Raw genomic sequence first — 22759 nt, 5'->3', positions numbered from 1 at the left:
GAAGTGGTTGAGTCCCCATCCCTGGAGGTATTTAAAAGACGTGTAGATGAGGCGCTTAGGGACATGGTTTAGTGGGCATGGTGGTGTTGGGTTGACGGTTGGACTCGATCTTAGAGGTCTCTTCCAACCTTAATGATTCTATAATTCTATGATTCTACAATGTTACTGTGGAAGTTTGAGTTAGCTCTGAAGATTTGAGAGGCAGAATTAACAATGTTGGTATGACACCCTGCCCAGGCAAATCAGCCTGCTTAGGGGTAGGATGTATTAGGGTGTGGTTCCACATTACAATTAAGTTTATTTAATTGGTAGCTGCGGCTGCCTGTATCTCTCTGGCACTTGTGTAAGCTGAGATGAATTGTTTCAGGAATCTAAACTAGAGAGGAAAAAAAAACTCGACTAATTTTCTGTAGAAGGACAGGAGGAGGTGAGATGGGCTAGAGCAGTGACTTTGTAGGGCCATGTCTTTGTATGACAGTCAGACATTAAGCTGGCTTATCTGTTTCCTGAAGTTGTATCCTTTGCCTGGGAAATGTGCCATGCTGTGTAGAAACACTCTGTGTATGCTGTCTCAGCCTTCTAAAATGAGACTGTTGGCAATGTAGACATTTTGGTTAGTGTGTGATTTGATTTTTTTTTTTTAACTGATCTCTGCCAGAGAGTAAGTTTTGCAAAAATCAGTTTTTTCTGCTGGTAATATATTTATCAAGGGAAATTTGGAGTAAGATACATCAGGAAATATCTAATTGTGTTTATGCTGAACATGTCCCTCTGTTGCTTTCCGCAGTAGCATACTCTTAAGATATACTGGCCTTCAGAGGCAGTATCTTCTGAAATAGATGCAGTCTGAAAGTTGATGAAAATTCAGTATTCCTGTTATCAGGGCCTAGAATTCAGCTTTATGTCACTTTAATCATCCTTAAGCTACAGGTAACACAAGGTTGTTTACTTTACAACTCACAGTACTTATATTCACCTGTTTTTCTTTTCTTAGACAAGTCATCTAGGCTTTTCTATTTTAAGCCAAGTAGAATTTTCTTTATCAGAGAATTTCAGATCTCTCTTTTTTTGTGTTTATAGATCAGAATATTTCATTGAAATTAATTTGTTCTTAAATGTTATTCTTTATAGCTCGCATCACAAACAACTTGTCACATCTGTAAATATCATCAGACTGGTTTATTGAAATGCAGAAGGCTTCCTGAACTGTACTGAGATTTTATCATAATTTTTGGCAGCTGCCAAAATTCCTCTCAAGAATGTAGAAAACTAGGGGTTTTTTTCCTTTTTTATAGGAAAGCCATATCTACTCAAGCCTTTTGAATCTTTCCTCGGTCTTTGGTGACTGAATAAAGAAATTTTTTTTTTTTTTTCATTTGAAATGCTGTCTTAGTTAAAAAATATTCCAATAAAATAAATACATTTTGAGGCAAATCCTTTTAATCATTGCAGAGCTATTTGAGGTTTCTGTAGCGTGTGCTTTGTTTACAAAGTTTACATTCTCTATCAAGAAAACTCTGGGAGTCTTGTTTGGAGATTCTGTGAAACTGTAATCTACATGACAGAGGCTTGTTTGAGTGTCCTAAAACTCAAAACCATGAAACTAACTTGTTCTCCTTCCTGTCCCTTACAACTGTCTTGTTAGTCTTGATGATCGGCGCAATAGGAGTGTGTACGTGAAAAGCAAGAGGTAAACTGCATGTTATCTCCTCTGCCTAGAAGTCATTGAAATTCATGTTGTTGCTGTCTCTCAGGAACCAACAGTAGCTCAGCAGACTTCTGAAATAATCATCTATGAATGAACCTTGCACAGTGTTATGACAGCAATCATCTTAAGGGCATGAGTTGAAAAAGTTTGAAGAGGAGGCCTGAATTCAGTGCTGTGTTCCAAAATGGAACAGAAATTTGCTTTTATACCTTTGTTCCAGTATCTCCAATTTCCTGAAGTGATCTCCAAGATCTATGACAAATAGACAAACCGTTATCTAGCTTAGTAGCTTCATGTTGGCAGAGTACCAGCTGATACAGATGCCCGTTAACTAGCTAATCTCCCAGTGCTGTGGCCAGAAATTCATCTGATTTGACCTGATGCCTGGGACCAACTGGTTGGGGTTGGGTAGGCGAGCACCATGGACAGGGACTGCTCCCTGCCTGTCCAGAACACTTTTGGAAGTAATACATTGCAAAATAATCTTGATTGAATGACATAAAAGATCTAGACTGCAAGTCCTTATTTACTTCCACATCGTGGAGCAGCCGATGTTTTGATCAGAGAGCATTCATCTGTTCAGTGGCCATCCCAGTTCATCAGACTTGGTATTTTACCAGAAATGGCAAATTTATGGCAAATGTCGTATGGCATCTTTTTGGAAGTTAAGACCAGACAAGAAGCACTGTCTATAATACCCATTTCACTCTGAATAAAAACCGAGTGTCCTGACTGTCATCAAAGCAGTCTTTATGTTACACATGCACAAGAAGTCAGTGATTTTTCTGCGTACATAAGTAATACAGCATCAGAAAGTTAGCATCTATCCTCACGAGTAGTGTCATCAGGAAAGGTTTCAGAGCCTGGCTTTAATGTAATAAATACTCGCTTTTTGTTACATAGTGTTTCTACGTGCGATTGCTTTGCCTCTATTGTGTGATTACCAGGGACAAATTTTAAGGGCTGTTCTGAGCTAGCTGGCAGCAGGGTGGGTTACAACCTATCATCACACAAACCCTTTTGGCAAATGATATAACTGGCAAGTTACCGTTAAAAAGATTTTGGCTGCATTCAGGATCTTGTTTTTTCTTGTTTAGTGACTGGAAGGTAGAATGAGTTATCTCTAGTTCATGCCTGATACATAGACCAAGAAACAAATTGGCACTGATATTAGCATTGCTTATTGTACATCTGCCTAATACAGCATCTTTGTCTGTATGTGCTTAGTTGCTTGGGATGAAATCCTTGCTTACTTCAGGCATAAAATTAATTGAAGGAATCCAGTTCTGTAGAATTTTTTTTCCTTCTCAATTTTATTTTATGTCAGTACCACAGAAAAACGTGCTTAGCAAACAGTCATTTGTATTCTTCAGCTGCCCTGCTTAGCAGCTTACCATTCATTTTGGAAAGCCAGTTTCCATTGACTTTGACTTCCAGTACATTCTCAGAGAGGCTTGTGCATCTGCAGGCTTGTTTCCATCAGTACTTTTTTCAGCCAGTTCCTTTCTGAATCAATATGCATAGCAATCGGTGTGGTCTGTCACTGTGGAGGCTTGTGGTCCAGTGGTGTATGGCCAGTGACAACCTTCATGTTTTCTCTAATGCTGAGCTCAAAGCAATTTATGGATTAGCACAGCTAATTGAGAGGGGAGGCAAATGTACTGGCTATTTGGCAAAGGCATATGGCAAATTTTCAGTATCAGTACAGGTTTTAAAAGACATTGAATTCATTCCTTTTGAAGAGTTGTCATAGCCTTTGACAAGCTGTCCCCATAGCTATGTGGAGTTCTTGTGATAACATCTACTAAACGTAGTAAAGCAGTGGCCCGAAAGGCATCCTTCTGACACCTGTATGGGTTATAAGCCCTTAGTATTCAGGGTGACTGAGCACTGGCACAGGTTGCCCAGAGAGATTGTGGGATCTCCATCCTAGAGATATTATCCTTCTGACACCTGTATGGGTTATAAGCCCTTAGTATTCAGGGTGACTGAGCACTGGCACAGGTTGCCCAGAGAGATTGAGGGATCTCCATCCTTAGAGATATTCAGAAGCTGTCTGGACGCGGTCCCAGGCAACCTGTTTGCTGTCAAGATCCTCTACATCTCTTCCATGGGTCACTGCTGCATTTTACAGAAAGGATGCTTCCATTATTCCAGATATATTACAGGCTTTTGCTTACCACAAGGTATAGCTGTATACACAATAAAAGATGATCCTGTTTAAATCTAGTGTAGTATTTACATTCACCCTTTTAATGAGAATTGCAATATACACATTCACCATAGATGGATATATGCTTTGTTAAAATTTGTATATCATAGATTTCTTGCTTGAAAGTATTTTTCTTCTCTCTTTGTGTGGCTATGCAAAACATTTAAAATAGTAAAATGAAAATAAGGTACACATAACTATGTTCAGGGAATAGTGAAGTAGTACGTGTGTGTTACTGTGGAAGAATGAATGCTGCATATTCACACAGCTTTGATTTGTCCCCTTGCCTGTTAAAATGAAGTACTGTTTTTTAAAAATTGTATGTCATCACGTAACTAAGTACTGTACGTATGCAAAGATAGGGCAGTGTTAAAACTGAAAAAAGTTTTGCTACCTTGTCTCAAGATGTCCTGATTTTTTGTACTTGACTGATAAAATTAATGTTTAATGCTTTTTGTACTGCTCATTCAACATTACAAATATACTTGCTGTATGGCTACTTTATTGAATTAAAAAATAGGGATGACAAAAAATTAATATGGAGGAAATCAGACAAGCATTTGTTTTTCAGAGAGAGCCAACATCATTGCTTCATAACCAGGTGGACAAAGTCTGGTTTTGAGGAAGTGTATGAAACAGAAAGGAAATCCTTTCCATTTCCTTTGCATACACTTTATGCATAAAAAAGAGCAATGTGTAGGGGACGCTTGGCAAATTTTCAGTAAATGGTTGTCTAGGTGTTAAGTGTCACATAATTCTGAAAACAAATTATATAAAACTGTCTACTTTGGTTCTTTCCTCTATGTTTATTTAGAGGACGCTTTTGATACATTCTTACCTTACTCAATGCAAATTCTCTTCTGCATACCTGCAGTGTTTGTGAAGATGCCTCTGTTTTATCTATACACTCTTATAAATTTGTCAGGTTTTTCGCTTTGCTTTCAGACCATTTGCAGGTCTTGCCGGACCTTTGTCCGGAAATGAGTACAGCCAAGATACATCTATATTTAGGACCTAACAAAGTATAGTCTGATTTTTGTCATGCACATTGTTTCGTACTGACTACTTTTTGCTGTTGACTTACTGGAAATGATGTTTTATGGTTTTTAAGGTGTTTTCACATATAACATCTGTGAAATCTGTAAATTATTTTTTTCTTCTTCAGTAATTCCATTGAGAAATGTTGTCTTAAATCTCAACCCTTCTGTTTGGTATGAGCTCTTACACATTTTTCTGGTTAATATTTCATCCTCAGAATGTTCAATTTGTGGTTCTGTTTTAGACCAGGTCTCATTAGTGTTACCTTTTTTCCACAGACTGGAGAATTCTCAGCTCGCTTCCTCTTGAAGTTGCCTGTAGATTTCAGCAACATTCCTACATACCTTCTCAAGGTAAAATGAATGTTGAAGTTGACAGTGTTTGTGAGAGAGTATGAATTATTGAAATGTTCTTAGTAACTGTTTTAACTTTCCTGCCTTCCGCCTCTCCAAGAGTTTGAAAGTCCACCGTTTCTAAACCTGATTGGGTTATGTTTTGGAAAGGTGATGTTAGACATACTGTTGTTTTGCATGCTGTTTTACCAGGTAGTAAATATACACCTATCACTCTAAAGGATCTTGCAGGATTTGGGTTGTTGTAGAAGATGGTGTGCAATGCAGATGTTCTGGGTTTTTAGACAACATGATAAGTAGCAAACCCTTGACCACATCCAAGGTATTATCTTGGGGAATAAATTTAAATATCTCCAGATCAACTCTTTTTATATGAGTCTGTGGAATTTCATGCTATGTAAGTGTTGCGTTTTTGAATGAACTGTCCAATTGTACCAGTAGTCTTGATAGTAGAAGCAGAAAAGCAAACTAAATATACCATTTCTTAACAGGGAGTGAAAGCAAATACTGACGACACGAACTGAAGGTTTCGATGATTACTTTGCTTCATTGTTTACAATGAACACTAATTTGACCAGGTATTTTAGAAAGTAGGACTACAGAGTATTGATGTGAGTTGGAAAAAAGTATTTCTTTCTCTGCTAAGAGGAAAACAAACAAAAAAACTCGTGACAAACTACCAACATGAAATAATTTGAAATGAGTGGTTTTCACAGCAGGAGGACAGTCACTCTTTCAAACAGTTACTGTGGAAGCCCATCATAAGGTCAATGTTACTATATTCAGAGAATGCAGTGAGAGGTCTGGGTTCTCTCTGTCTATAATTACCGTCAGAATGAAGTGCCAGAACTTCTACTGCAGACAAGGTTTGAGTCAGCTGATGTTACCAACACCCATCTATCCTTTAAACTGCATGTCTGCCTTCTTACTCAGCTTTTTACTTTTAAATATTTGGAAAGAACAACAGCTGCTTAAAGTTTAGCAACTAATGTCTTGAGATGAAAATGCCAGCGTAGATCCCATTACCTCCTCTTCATCTTATTGTTAGAACTGTCTTCAACTATTGTTAGATCACAACTGCAAGTGTGAATCTTCAGTGTTTCTCCAAATAAAATGTCTCAAGCTAAGAACCATGAAAATAAAGGCAGGCACAACTATAATCTGAAGTTTTTGGTTGTAGTCTGAGATCGGTATCCTATGATCTCTTTACCCTCTGTAGACTGTTTGCTGTTTGAGTAATGAGCCATTCCTAACTTTCTCAAAAACGTCCAGGTAGTTTCAGATTGTTCCTGTGTTCATGGTAGCAGCCCTTCTCCCAGCTGCTGTGTTTCATCAGGGCCTTCTCTTCTCACTTGATGGGAATGTTTCCAGTCAGATGTAAGAGGGTTGGCCAAGGCCTTTTCAGGAAGCATGGCGTTGCGAAGCAGGATGCAGCAACAGTTCACCTGGACTGCAGGATAGCTGTGATTTGCTTCTGAAAGACTCTGTGCAAAAAAGGAGACTGAGAATGTCTAGCGTGAACTATGCTGTCTGCTCCTGCCAGAAGTCCAAGTGCTGTATTTTCCAGGAACAATTTTAAATTGGTCAAGAATTTCAGGACAAGTGCATACCCAGTATGTTCAGTAGCTTCAGTCGCAGGGCTGTCTTAATACCTCTGTTCAGTCTCTGGGGACACTGCATGACTTGGAGGTTGGAAGGTGGTGTATGAGTTATGTAAGTGTCATCATGTAGGAACCCTGTGATAGAAACAGATTCTACTTTTGTTTCTAAAGGGTAACGTTTTAATGCATGACAGCATTCTCCTCCTTACTGTAATTCCCTATCGTGTTCACTAAACATCTTCTACCTTCTCTAGACAAGGTTGGTATACTGTAGATAAATCATCAGTGTTCCACAACTGCTTCCTGGAGTGTTGTTCACCCTGAGTACTGAATGATTCATTAGTCTGAAGGAAAACATGTATTTATTTTGCATGCATATATAGATTGTGTGATGTGAAAAGGCACACACAGAAGGTAGCAGAATCAAAGTTTCCCAGGCTACCCTTATTTTGACATTTCTAAAATCTTAATGTCTTAGCTTTGGGGTTTTAAAATTAATGTATTTTTGTATGTAATAGCCTGGATTTTTACAACAGCAGATCCTTCTTGATGGGCAACGTACTGATGAAATCCTTAGCTTTCTTATGCAGACTTCTACTATGCAAACTGACAGGTTAACTGTCTGTGGTAGGAAGGTGATATGTAGTCTGGATGAGTAGCCACAGAAGAAGAAATATTGTTTTATTCCAGTAGTGTTTGTTGACAGCAGAAGAATGGTTTGACTCAGGCTCCAGCATGGATTATGACAGAGTGCTCCGTAGCAGGCATAGATCTTTTACCCCTGCTGCCTTTAGCTCCTTGTATTCTGACATTATCAGCTATATGAATGTCATCTCATACGACAACAATATAAAGGCAGGTAGAATTGGAACTACTCTGTTGTGGTGGAAATAATTATGCTCTGACTACTCCAAATTCATAAAGCTATTAAAAAAAATACAGATTTTTTTTTTTAAGCTGTCCCTGTCTTTCTTATTTCTTTTCTTTTTTTTTGATGAGGCTTTTGACATAAATAGATCTTTGATTTGTTGCAATAAAATAGGACATTATTTTCCATCGTGTCTGCCAGTCATGTCGGCTTCAGTGCTACCTGCTGGATTATGGTACATGATAGAGCATCTACTGATGCAGTGGAAATAATTGTTAATATATTACCCTGAAAGGTGGAAGAGCAGTCAGTAATTGAAGGCTGTTAGTGTATTAACAGCTCAATGTTTAACTGCAGAATTTAATGTGTTTGAATTATGTTCTAGTCTGTAGCCAGCCTTATAGTGTGCAGTAGCTTCTCTGTGATGATTTGCAAAGTTCAAAGCTGTGTTATGCTTTCTCTGCCATCTTGTTTTTTGATGTTTAATTAATATGACTTGAATTAAAATCTGGTGAAGTATTTAAAGACCATTATTTTTGCCTCATCAATCACTCCTAGTACCCCAGTGATTTGTAATGCTCTCCTGAAATTTTTATTGATGTCAGTAGGTAATCACACTACAAGTGTGACTGTAAAGCTTTGTATACTAAGTCAATATTCAGGTTTGAGGGTGCAAACTGTGAGAACAGTCCGTAGTGTTACAAAATCTTTGGAGTTGTTGAGAATACAGTCTGGAATCATAAGATCTTACTCTGTCAACTTTGTACTGATGGTGATGAGAGTATTCTTCTTACCCTATAAAGAATAAAAATTTGAAGGTGTAGCATAAGTTGGGTTGTTATGGACTGGAGAGGCGGATTTATCAGGTTATTTTAAAGGTATTCACTGCACTAAATTTAAAATTCAGTTCAAGTGCATGTGCATTTTAAGGAAAATAGCAGAATATATGAAGAAGAGCAACAATGATTAAAAGAGCAATGCAGAGTACACTGTCTCTTCCTTTGAATCCTGAAATTCTAGTAAAAGTTCTTCAGTTACTGTTTATTTGGAAACATAATACCCCCTGTAATGACTGCAGCAGATAAATCTTTTTTCATAAGTTTTCTTGGCATATTCCTTCACATTTGAAAGAAAAAGTATCATTCTTTATTTTCCAAGCTGAAGAACTGTTCAAAAAGAAATGTTGGTTTACATTGAAAAAGCACGTTTAGGAAAAGACACCCTTTCATTATTTTTTCCTTTACAAAGTTATACTTTAATACAAAGGTTTTGGATTGAATGTGGACCTTCGTATCCACTTTTAAATTGTTTTCTTATGCAAATCCATTTGACAAATGAAAATTTTAAGTGTTGAAACAACTGCAGAATCAAGCTGGTGGCTCAAACTACTGCAAGGTTCATTACTTGGTAAGTCTTCCATGAAGGTTCTCTTATTTGACAAGAACGTGGCTTTGGCTCAGGAAAATCCTTACATCTGTATCTGTTTACTATTATACTTTCCCTTTCCCTTTTTTGCAGTTGGATTTTTAATCAGCACATTCATTTTGGCTTAAATTCTTTTCTGTTAGTTGCAACATTTTTAATTTTTGCCACAGTATTTTATAAATGGAAGTATTCCCTGTATATACTGGTTTTGAGAGTCAGTAGTTCACATTTGTGCATCTTTACAGATATCATGTATGCCACAGTAATAATGAAGGTAATAGACTTCACATCTAAAATACCTCATCCAAATTTTGTTTCATTCTTTGTAGTTTGGGTCAGCTACAGGGACATGTGTTATCATAATGATAATTCATTAAATATCTCCAGCTCAGTAATTTACAAATTGTACTGGATTATGTGACTGTAGTATGGTTACACTGTATGAGTGAACTTTAGAGTATGTTGCCAGTGTTGCTGTTGAAAACAAGATATTTAGGTATTTTTCTTTTATTTCCATGTTTCTTTGAGGTTTTGGCTAAGTAAGATGCGCCCTGATTACCACCACCTTCTTGTATGTAATTTTTAAAGTATTCATTTCCTATTCTTATGTACCTGCTTGTTGTGCTCTGGTGAATAGCTAATATCTGGACCAATTTAACTATGACGCTGTGACCAGCAGCCTTCCAATAATTTCTTACTATTAAAGTGTAAAGGAAAATTAAAGTGTAAAGGAAAAAAGCAAAGCAGACCTAATTTCTTTTTGTAGAAGATTTTAAAAAAATCTTCAAACCTGTTTTTTCTGAAGAGCTTTTTTGTGATGACCATTGTATTTAGTGTGATTAAAGTGTAAAGGAAAAAAGCAAAGCAGACCTAATTTCTTTTTGTAGAAGATTTTAAAAAAATCTTCAAACCTGTTTTTTCTGAAGAGCTTTTTTGTGATGACCATTGTATTTAGTGTGTCTTTCACAGAACTGAAACAAGTAACAGACATTGTCTAGACACATTGCCAGGGGCCAAACAGTTGTGTGTAAGACTGTCAATGGAAAAGGTTTATCCTCAAGTTCAAATTGAAAGATAAGAACATATTTGTGTTTTTCCTTACTGTGATTTCATCATTTGGAAGTCTGTTAAAAGACTCAAGTGCAACTTTTGTTTACGACGTAGACCAAATTCCAAGTACTGTGAAAAGACTGTAATACTTGTGTATGTTTGAGTAATCAGCTATAGTAGAGAATAAACAAAAGTTAAGTATAATATGCAGGGTCAAATGAGATTTTTTTCCCCAGGCTGGTTTCTTCACAATTGTGATTTAGCAGTTTGATTTATTTGACAGCATTTAAGGTTTGTGTTAAATTGCTGCAAATACCAAAACACAAATACACTTGTATAAAAAGCAGTACTTCTGCTGTTTAACTCAAAAATTTGAGCTAACTATTCTGAAAAAGTATAGTATTTTCTTTTGCTTTTAAACTTCATTTGATTTTGTTGGTAGCTGGCTAACTAAAACCTGATGTGTAGTGTCTTAAGGTCACAAAGTCAATGGCAAGAAAGGATTAGAGTCCAGATCTGACTTGATCTTTTTACACTAGACTGTTTTACACTATGCTGGGCGGCTACCTCTCAAAAGAGCATAGACCATTATGCAGTATATACTATTTGACTATCTTCCCGTAATGTATGTATGTATGTCTTCTGTATTGGGTAGAATGATGGACCTGTACGTCATATGAAGCTTGTTATGTCTATGGTGCCAGCTGTCATTTTACCTCTTTTACAAATAGAAAAACTGGCAGTTTATAAGACTTGCAGGTAATCCTGAAATAATATGTAGTTCTCATTATTCACAATACTTTGACCATGCTTTCCATAAAGATCTTCTAAGCTAATACATAGATTGCTATTGATCTTATACTACTTAAGACTTTATGACAGAGCCATAACATTAACTTCCTGAATTGTATTCCATAACGTATTCCTTATCTTGAGATGTATGTAAGCATTCAGAGCAAATAGTTTAATTTTTAAAAGTAGATGTCAGTATGATATTCACTAGATTGCTTATCGTACCAGCATTACATTACTTAAACAGAATATTGAATCGTCAAAGATTGTCTAGGTTTCTTCTGTTAATAGTTTAAAGGCAAGCTTTAGAACATGCAATTACAATGAGCCATTCAGATTTTAGATTAGAAGTGGGTCTGTGCAAGTTAGTACTGGCAACATTCAAAACAGAATAGTTTGTAGTAGCTGAAGCCAGTAAATTGTACTGTCTAGAGGCCGTGAAAATAAATGTAACCTGTGTGTGCGGAAGACATTTATCAAGAAGAGATGTCATTGATACTTGTCTCTAAGAATCTTTCATTTTAGCCTGTGCCCAGAAATCTGCGGTTTACATTTGCTGTCCGCTTTTTTCATCAAAAAGTACTAAATGAAGTACCATCAAGGAAGAGTTCCTTTTCCTCAATATGCTGGCCAGTGTCAGAGTAGCAGCCTGCTGCAGAAGCATGCAAACTCCAAGCAGCGGAGCTTGCATAATGAATGAGGCCAAAAATAAAAAAATAAGAAGTTGTTCATGTCGTGAAATGTTTCTGGCAGTTTAGGAAGTTGTGGAGTCAGAAAAATAGTGACTTTTTTGGTGATAAAATATTTTTAGGTGTCTGGTTTTTCCTAATAGCTTAAAAAACGTAAGATCTGTCAGCTGTAAAGGTTTGGGGTTTTTGTTTTGGCTTTTTTTTTTTTAGCGGGATGTTTCAGTTGTCACTGTAGGTAAAAGTGTAAAATCTTACTTATTCCACTGCATAGAAGCATTGCGCTTCTTAGCTAGTCTTACTGCTGCAGCCTAATTATTAACCTTACAGAATTTTGCAGAATAGGTTGGCCTTCTTGCTTTGCCACAGAATCTACTGATTCTGGCATTGGAGAGTTAAGAGTAAAGTGTTACTGCTGTAATTCAGTGAAGCTCCAGAAATACTTATAGAAACTACAATTTAATTAGTCATCCTTTCATGATTTTATTCTAATATCTTCTGCCCACAAACCAAGGGAAGCAAAGCCCTATCAAAGTATACTTTATAATCAGAACGTGTTATATTTGAATTTTCTAAACTCATCAGTTCCCTTCATTCTCACTAAATTTTATTAGTACAGCTTTTCCACAACAACATGATTTGTTTGTAGTAACTTCTTACTAAAACCACATAAAGCATGTTAGTGTCAGGAGCACCTTAAGCTTCATATGCTGAAAGCCAAAAGCAAGTTTTTAAATTGCCTTATTCTGTAATTTATTGGAAGATTTTGTTAATAAGATCTGTCAACTGGAACAGCTCATTCTGCACAGCTGATGATTTTTATAGGTTATGATCTTAATATGAATCATAATCTCCAATCAACTGTATTTCTGATGACAGTTATCTTACATTTAAACATTTTATTTTTCTAATGCAATAGTAAAGGAAAGAACTGCCACATCTACTGATAAATTAAATTTTATGATATACATCTCAATTAATTAAATTTTATGATAAATATCTCAATTTCTTTGAATTTTTCTCTAATTTGATAGAACTACTAATTTGCTATTCTGAGATGAGTAGAAATAGGGTTTTCTTCATTAATTTTCTAAAAAAAAAAAAGAAAAGGTAAAAACAGCTTCTTAAAAGCCTTTTTTGCATCTGGTGGGAAAGTTTATAGACACGTTATGTTGCGTGACTTGGTTCAGATTTACTGCCTTGTTAGGGCTTGTAATTTGTACTACTGCTTTACATTTGCATTCTATGTATTGCATAGGAAGAATGGAATTCAATAGTCATAAAAATAATTGCAGGTTATTACATAATGATGATGCTTGTTTTATCTGTCATGGTCCACCCATAGTATGTAGAACAAGCAATGTACAGTGGTCTTAAACTGGGAAGAGGATCTTGGATACATTTTTTTAAAACTTTTTCTTTAGTTCCCCATTGCCATTTCTTCTTGAAGGGAAAAATATTTGAGAAGTTGTTGAGCATGGAATATGAACATAGCAATAATCTGTAAAATTCATTAACCAGCAAATCTGCATTTGCAAATATAGAAGTACCTAAAGCATGATGGTAGGATGTTAAGAAGGATATTTCAGTGCTGAGCCCAAAGCCTCTTTCTACTATTATGTTTCTTCCTTAGGCTTCAGATCAGGGCTTAAGTCCTACAGCAGTTCATATTTTGAGGTTTTAAAGTCAATTTTGTATACAAAAGTGCCTGTTATTTACTGTTACAGTGATTGGATTGGTTTACTGTTTTGGGGTTTTTTTTGTTCTGGCTTTCAGACTACTAGATAATGTCTATCTTAAGAAAGAATAGTACTAACATGAATGATGATTTCATATGATTCTTAGTCATTCTTGTTTTGGATTCTGTGATTTGCACTGGTAACTTTTTTTTGTTAAATACAGAAAATCCTTTGATGGCTGTCACTCTAAAAAGGTGGGTTTTTTTAATATGTATCTGAAAAATAAATGTGTAGCAGATTGTATTACACTGCTCACTCTTATTTGGTTTCATAGGTTTAAAGATTTAAGCCAAAAATATAAAAAAAAATAAAAAAAAAGCTTTACTGTTGAATTAGTTACTCTCAGCAATAAACATTCTGAGGTTGGATGATCCATCACATTTATTTTTGTCTAATTGATACTGACAATGTCGTTGATCATAATATCATGAAACATAAAGTAAAAAGAAAAAACAGTCTAGGACGTTCTGCCATTTTGCTTCCATGTTACCAAAAGAATGCACAGCATTTTCTCCACTAATTGCTAATGAATATTGTGCCATGTTTCTATCAAGCTTTGCATTTCATAGTAACTTCTGTTTAGGAAAGTAGTTGCTTGTTTATATAAGGTGTATTTCGGTATTTTCTGCTTTAGGAGACTTTAGATGAAGAAGGCTAAAGGAAAGACTGCCTTGTCCAGCAGCATCTCAGTGAGACAGTGAAAGACAGATAAATAAAACTTAGACCTGTTGACTCTCTATTTCTGTTTTAATGATTTAAGTGTTCATGCTAGAACTTGTATGTCTTTCACGTGCTGGGACCTGTAATCATTGCAAACAGCACGTCCATGGGAGAGATGGGGCAGTGGGGAGGAGCATTAATTTGGCTTCATTGGATTCAATTAGGTGCACTCCTTAGGTCTTAAGAGGTTACCAGTACATCTAAATTTGTGCAAAAAGATGTCCGTGAATTAAATGTTGGTTTTCAATTACATAATGAACTGTCTGGAGTGCACATACAATATTTAAGTATACCGATATAATATAGATAGGAAGTACTTCTGCTGAAGGAAAATAGTGAAATAAACTAATAATGCTGCTCCAACTCTTGCCATTCTTTGTCATTTTAACAATTTGCTTATTGGAGTTAGATTTAGTAACAAACTGCTGAAATATGTACCTTTTTTAATATATCTAAACATGTTTATATATATGGAGATATCAGATACTCTGTGTTTTACTGGAACATCTTTTCTGGTCTAGAAAAATGTTAGACAAATGTGACTGATGTCTTGACTAAAACTGATGACTGACTGATGGTATGTAAATAATCAGCGACTCATTTGCAAGAACCCTGAGGACAATATGTTGGTTAACAAAGAAAAAACACGCTTATTCCAAACTTGTATTTTTATTGTTTAGCATTTATAGTGTGTCCTAGATAAAATGATTAATTCTATCTCATTTCACCTAGACTTACGACTTTTTGTAAGTAATAAATCTTATTTAATTTTCATCTTACTATTGTTAAGTGATTAGATTAGCTCTTGAAATGTAGGTCAAATTATATGCAGGTTACCATTTTGACATACATACAGGTATTCTCTCTTTTCATCTACATAGGCTAGATGAAAATAGTAACAGAGCATCTCACAAGTTCTTATTTAATATATTGTTCACAGTAGTTGTGACATACGGAAAAAACCCTCTATTTTTTAGACAGGACTTGAAGCACGGAGGAACTAGGTGTATACAAACTTACGGTGGAATCCTGAGCTGTGAGTAGAGAGCTTGTCCAAGGCTTTAACAAGAATGGTGTTCTTCCTCTCCCCTCTATAACCTTCGCAATTCATCACAATTACAATGAGCAGTCATTCAGATCCAGTGCATTTTGGCACATTTTTCTTGAAGGAAAAACAAGCTACTTCTGTCAGCAGGGAGAGTTGTATGACTTCAGAGTTGTTGGAGATTTTTCTCATAGGCCATTTTTCCACTGATACGGATTTTTATGTTGTCCCTCCTTAAAATTCTTTACTGTTCTTGAGTATCTTAAGTACCTGTTGATTTTAGTTATCATGGACACCTCTTAACATTTGGACAATAACTGATAAGATGTTATATTGACTCATATAAGTCACCTTTTCCATTGGAAGATTGTATGCTGCTTTTTCCCTGCCCCCACCAAACTATAAACAACAACAAAACTCCCCCTAGCATTAAAAAGACCGGGGCTCAGAGTTCCAGCTATTGGTCCAACCAATAAAAAGCATTAGGTTTCCATTTCTGAAAAGAATGAGATGCTCCCTGCATGCCACTGACTTCAGTGGCAATAAACTAAGTACATAATATTTCTCAGGATCAGGCTCTTGTTAATATGTTCTAGAGCTCAATGAAATGGAGTGTATCTCTGACGATGTTTGGAAGGAAGGTATCATGGAAGTTCTAAAGCTCACAGAGCCCAGCTGTGTTCTGCGTGAAAGAATCTGAAAAGAATGAGATGCTCCCTGCATGCCACTGACTTCAGTGGCAATAAACTAAGTACATAATATTTCTCAGGATCAGGCTCTTGTTAATATGTTCTAGAGCTCAATGAAATGGAGTGTATCTCTGACGATGTTTGGAAGGAAGGTATCATGGAAGTTCTAAAGTTCACAGAGCCCAGCTGTGTTCTGCATGAAAGAAAAGCACTGTTTCACTGATTTTTAAAAAAAAAAAAAAAAAGAAAAGCAAATAAATGACAGAGCAAGGAGTAGAGTACATGAAACCTGGCTTGCTGACTGTCTGATGGTCCTCTCTGGGTGAGAAATATCTAAACTAAGATACAATTTTAATTTGATATTCTTTTCACTATGTTTCATCTTTGTTTGCAAATGGAACACTTAACTTTCTAGGTAGAATGTAGTTCTTTGTGTATCCATTTTGTTTTATGCATATCATGTATTTTGACAGTGTATGTAAAATGCTATTGAAATGGCAGTAATTTCTAGGCTTTGTTCTGTGTAATTAACCTTGACTGCACAAGAACTGCTGAACAGAAGAGCTGTTTATCTTGCATTAAATATTCATTTTAACATAGCAACTCAAGCTGCTTTTGCAAGTTTTTATTTTATTTTTTTTAATTTAAAATCAGAAACCGTTGTTAAGACTTTATTTCAAGACGTGGAAATTAATAGATGGATACTGGGTGATAAAAAAGACTTATTTAGAGCAGGCAGTCTATTTGGAATAAAGACTAGTGACCAGGATCTGTGCAACTTGTTTGGTAGAAATAAAGGACTGTGGTGCTAATAATATGACACTTTAGGACTGCATGCTTTATGAGCTCTCCTAAAACAAAAGACATGCTGGAACGAAATTGTCAGAGGGATTCTTCTGGTTGCAATAGCAAACGTTTCATGAGAAGCTGTGCAGCTGAATTAGTAATAAACAAGACTGGCATTTTACGATTGTGTTCTTGCAGCATCAGTTTTACTGCATGGCAGCAACTTAATAACTAAAATATTTTTTTTGTTTTGTTTACCACATGTTGCCAGTTCCTTCTTGAAAAGATGTGTGATCAAACTGCAGCCCAGTTTACAGGCCTTCAGGCAATGATAGTATCAGATTTAGGAGACTATACCTGTTAAAGCAACTTGGAGGCGTATATTATCTCTCTGACTCATGTGAGACAGCATTGCAGTATGCAGAATTATTTTTTTCTTGGCTTCTTTATTTATAAATCTTGTGAATATAACTGGATAAATTTACCCCTCCCATAAAAATGGTGTAGAAAGCTTTATGCCAGTGATACCAAAATGTTATCACTGTTATCAAAGGTAAGTAACTGTGTTTGAATAAACAGTATATTAATATAATGCTTCAATACTAAATAAAAAAGAAGGAATAGCACTAAAAAGGTAATTTAATAGAAGAGAACTGAGAATCATTGGAAGCCTAGTAAGAAGAGAAGATCCATGTAAGATTGAAAAAGTTGCAGTCTGTTAGATTTGGAGGGATGCATTGCCGGGAAACATGGAAACTTGTAATAGTGATCTGTATAAAGAGGAAAATAGGATGTAAAAAAAAAAAAAAAAAATTTGCCATGCAGTTCAGCAAGAAAAAAGGCGAGTGTGTGCTCAGTAGGACTACTCTTATGGAGCAAGGTGATATGTGTGCAGTTTTCTGGCACACACAGATGTAGGTTTTGAGATTTTAAGTAAAACAACCAGATTTGTGAGCAGTAGAAATAGCGAAGCTTCATTTCATGCAGGTTTAATCCCTTGTCTCCTTGAACTTGTACGCTATGCCATTATGGTTCTCCCATGTGTCCCATGTAGCAATTTATCAAGTGAGAAGATGGGAAGTGTTTTCACTGGTTGGCCCCCCAGTTGCTACCATTCATAGCAAGCTGAATTTACCTGTCATAGTATTTGGTGGGGTAATCGGAATACCTGACTGCTGATCTACATATAGCTTCTATGAACTTAATTATCTTTGAGACTAAAAGCAGGATCGGGAAAGGAGGGAAGAGGGTGGGGAGGCATCTGAAAGTGTGCTCACATATGCACTGAATCTGAAACCAAATCAAAAGGGGGAAAAATCATTACAATGTGTGTACATTAGAATGAAAAACTTGCTGACACTGCAAAGTTTTTCATCATCCAAAAAGTTTTAGAACAATTTTGCTCAAGTGGGATGAATGCCCAAGTAGAGTATTTACGCTTGATTAGCGCTGAGACGTTTGGTTGAATTTGTTTGTAAACTCCTTCCTGCAACCTAATCCTCTGTCAGTGGTGTTTAAATCAATTTGGGAATGCCCATCGAAGGGATTATACAGTTTAAAAATAAATCTTTAGTCAAGTGATCAGTGCAAGAGCATTTGTGGTAGGTCAAAGTGCAGTTGGTTTTCTCCTTCCTCCACTGAGTTACTGTTACTGTGAAGGAAATCTCTCCCTTCACGTGAGCTAAGAGAAGCAATAGTAAGTTTTCAATATGAAGACAGCTTAACAGCTCATTTAATATGCAAAAGCTATTTTGGGGTCGGACAGAAAAAGCAAGAGTCTGAATTTGTAGAGAAAGATGAATAATCTATGCATTACCATATTAAGGCAATTCTGGAAGGTACTATCAATTAAGATATTTACAGCTATACAAAACATATTAGAGTGTGCTTTTTGAACCACAAAGAGTGGAAACAAGTCTTATCTGTTCATCTTTGTGTTCTAATTTTGGATTCTTTGAGAAATACAGTGAAAAAGATTCTTACTGAGATTAATATTTTGGAAGCTTACTGCATGTATACTTTTGAAAACACTAGTTTGAAACTTCCACAGTACTGTTTCCAGATATTTACTTGTTTCTCCTGTGTATGAGTACATTCAGATCCTTGCAAAACTATTACATGGAGAACAAAGTATTTGAAAATGCTCATTTTATTATTTTTAAGTAAACGATTAGTTTGGGACCATTTACTTTTTTATGCAGCGATTAATTGCAAACCAGCTTCTAACAGACTGAAAGCTAGACAAATTTACAGCAAAGGATATATCAATGCTGATTGAGAAAGGAGTATTCAAAAATTGACAAAAATACCTTGGCAGTGTCCTGTTAAGTAACCATCTGCAAATACATTAATTCCATTATTTTAATGGACTCCTTTCTTGATTAATCAATGACCTTAGTCTCTTAAGCGTATCTGTCAGGACATGTCTTCCTAACAAATCTATTCAGCCTGGAGGATGTAAGGCATCATCCTCATCTTCAAACTGTGTTAAGTCAAGAAAATGTTGTGGTAATGTGGGCATCGCTTGTCCAAGAACATTAAGAACCTTGGTCAGGATCTTTTTAACCATAAAAGGATGTGTGTTATGCTTTCTTGTTTGGTATAAGTTGGAAGGGAGTGAAAAAAAATGCAGAAGGAATTTTTATTACAGAGAAGTATTTCCCTCCAAATAGTACATTAAGGAATACCGTGTCTGAAAAAAGATTTTGTTGGCAGGGGGAGAAGTAGTCTGAACTACATATTGTTGCTGATAAATCTTTTAGCTGTAGATGAATAATATATTTAAAATTCAAAGTTGTCTGACAGCAGGAACATAAAAAGGTAATTTTTAGACACCTACTTATTTTTTTATCTATTTGTATAAATCTTTCTCTGGGTACTAGGCCTGATTCCCCCTCCCCATACCTAGAGACTGTTACCAGTTGCAGGTGTTCAGAAGCTTACCTGTAAAATGAAGAAAAAGTAAATGAACTTGGCATTGTGTGTTTCCAGGAATTTGCATATGAAGAATTTTTCAGAGCAGTTCCATCCTGGTGGTGTACAAACGTAATTGTTAGCAAAATGTTTGTTTATTGGTCTTCAATATGTTTTGTATTTCTTTTGAGCAGGATGAGAAATTCCTGGGCATTGATATCATTTATGGGGGAAAAATGGTACATTTTATTTTAAGATTGTGAAATCATAAAAGAAGTTCAAAAGTGAATGGCCACTTTCACGCTCTTCAATTTGCATTCTGTTTTTAAGAGTATATTTCCTTTTTAAGTTTAGCGGTATTAACAAAATTCTCAAGCTCAAGCTTACCTTTAGTGACCAAAACTGTTGAGCCATAATAAGAGGAAAGTATGCTCCTTTTTGTTTCCATGGGTGATGCAGAGATTGGTATATTATACATAAGTATGCAACACGTGTCATTAACTGTAAAGACTTTAATGTTTCTGAGATTCTGTAAAAAAACCCAAAGCACACTAATATCTTTAAAACCTCTGTTGCAGAGTGAGTGTCAGTGTCTTCTCTTTCCATATCTCACGGTGATGAAACTACATCTCAACATAAAGGACTGAGAAGCACAAATTTTATATTCTGTTTTGATTTCCACAGACGTTCTTAAAGAGATTCAACATGATGCTTAGAGGACAACTCACATAATCTCTTGGGTTTTCATACATAAAATGGGGGGAAAAAAAATTGTAAAACTTCTCAGTGACATACAATTTCACATTGATATAATGTTTTGTTTCTTTATGGCAGTCTTAAATTTCTTTCTGTAACAAATTATTGGTTGTACAGCTATTCCAGTAGTTTGGAAGCATTTACATGCTGAAAAGGCAGGTAGACAACTTTTCAATAAGTGTGCGTGCGCCTAATATGTCCTTGTAATTTCGGAGCAGTAAAAGGATTCCTAAGAGTGCTCGTCTTCTTTTTTTTTTAATTTTATTTTCTGTAAAGGACTGGGGGAATGAGAGTAAAGTTTACTTATTTCTGCTGTATTTTTCCTACAGTTTGTTTTGCAGAAAGTTAGATGTGTTGCAAATATGAGATTTAAAATGTAGATTTCAATCAATAAAATAACACCTACAAAGCAATATATTCAGAGAGCTAAGCAGTATAAAATATATATTGCCATATAACTTTTTGGAATGATGATATGGCTTCACTGAATCTTCCGTCTCAGTTTTTCTTACACAAATACTGAAAATAACAGTACTGAAAATAATCAGAGTAACTGATTATTCCCACCTGGAATACTGTGTCCAGCTCTGGAGCCCTCAGCACAAGAAAGACACGGACCTGTTGGAGCGGGTCCAGAAGAGGGTCGTGAAAATGGTCAGGGGGATGGAACACCTTATTGCAGCCGATCAGTACTTAAAGGGGGCTTATAAAAAAGATGGCGGCAAACTTTTGAGCAGGGCCTGTTGCGACAGGACAAGGGGGAATGGCTTTAAAGTAAAGGGAGGTAGATTTAGACTAGATGTAAGGAAGAAGAAATTTTTTACGCTGCGGGTGGTGAAGCACTGGAAGAGGTTGCCCAGAGAGGTGGTGGATGCCCCATCCCTGGAAACATTCCAGGTCAGGCTGGACGGGGCTCTGAGCAACCTGATCTAGTTGAAGATGTCCCTGCTTATTGCAGGGGGGTTGGACTAGATGACCTTTAGAGGTCCTTTCCAACCCAAACTATTCTATGATTCAGTAATGAGAATCAAGTCACTTGCATTTGGAAACAAGGAATCTCTGATGTACTCAAGTGTCATAAAAAGTAGTTAATTTCTAGCTTTAAACTGATGTTTTGTCTGGAGTGAAGAGGAATTGTGTACATCATGGTTGGTGGGTTTTCTTCCCTGTTTTGCAAAGAAATATTAATTACACTTCATGTTGTGGGAAAGGACTAGCTGTAGATTCATTTCCCTGTGTTTGTGTTAGAAAAAAGAAGAGGTTTATGATCCTGGAAAGTGATCAAGGCAAGCAGTATTATGACTCCTCTTATGAAACCAGTTGCATGCAATTTTTAAAAAACAAATATTTCAGATGCCTTTATAGAAAGGCTGGTCTAATGGCCCAGTTGGTGGAGTTTGGGCCAGTCAAGAGACAACTGAGTTTTTTATTCCATGAGGTGTATTCAGCCCTCATTGAAGTCAACAGGAACATGATCAGAGAACTATATTCATAAACATAGATTTTCAAACCATCTGAAATATGAAGGGTAATTATATGGCATTATATATAAAGGCTTCTTTGTGTTATATGCTTGTGTTTCAGAGGGATAAATATATACAAGAATTGTGGGTGTGTCAAAGCAGCAAAACTGGTTCAGACAGGTAAAAGCATTTGAAGTGGTGTCTTTTGCACCATTAATAGTTTTGAGTTTGTCTCAATATTTCTGCATCAATATTATGAATCCTGTTTTCAGGGATTTATTACTCCTATAAAAGCATCAGGCTGAAATTTGGCTCATCAGATGAATTACTCTTTCATTCTTTCTCTATTAAAGAATTTTATGCTGTCAGTGATAGCTGTCTGATACTGGAAATGGTTCTGCAACTTGAAATTTTTTCTTGTTGTTCATGAAGCAGTTGGTGGTAGTTAAAGTAATTAAGATTAATAGGCTTCCTTTCTGCTGCATTGATGGAGAACTTTGCAGTCAGGATCTAAAAGTTCAGAAATACTGACTTAAGCCCTGTAACGTCGCTGATAAGATGTATTAATCTGCACATTTTAAAATTGGCAAACTGGTTTATGAAGTTTTGGTAGAGTCATGTAGTGGCAGAACAGAAATAGATTCTGGTAGTTGTGATTTTTAAGCCATGGAGTATCAAATACAGTAATTACTTTATCTGCTAATTTAGTTGTGGCTGTCAACCTAAATTTAGTATGATATTTATTAATAGGTGAGTACAAGCTGTTCCGTGTGCTAATCTTTGTCCATTTGAGTATTTGTTTATCATGGTTGAACTTTATGCAATTTAAGGAGCTGTCATTCAGTAGAAGTTTTTAAATCTTCAAGTAATATCCTTTTAAACAGCAATGTTGGAGGGAGAGAGGATGAGCAATTT

General features: G+C 36.0%; 1 protein-coding gene across 1 annotated transcript in view; it reads left to right on the top strand.

Annotated features, from left to right (window-relative positions):
• BRE (brain and reproductive organ-expressed (TNFRSF1A modulator)) overlaps positions 1-22759 on the top strand; it is a 182981-nt gene that overhangs the window by 54409 nt on the left and 105813 nt on the right. The window contains exon 6 of the mRNA XM_009283732.2: positions 5237-5311. Coding sequence (XP_009282007.1) covers positions 5237-5311 — 75 coding nt within the window. The remainder of the gene's footprint in view (positions 1-5236; positions 5312-22759) is intronic.

This window comes from Aptenodytes forsteri, unplaced genomic scaffold (genome assembly GCF_000699145.1).
Source record: "Aptenodytes forsteri isolate BGI_AS27 unplaced genomic scaffold, ASM69914v1 Scaffold309, whole genome shotgun sequence".
In the NCBI taxonomy this organism is placed as follows: domain Eukaryota; kingdom Metazoa; phylum Chordata; class Aves; order Sphenisciformes; family Spheniscidae; genus Aptenodytes; species Aptenodytes forsteri.
Note: the sequence above shows the minus strand (reverse complement) of the source record. Positions and strands in the feature narration are given on the sequence as shown.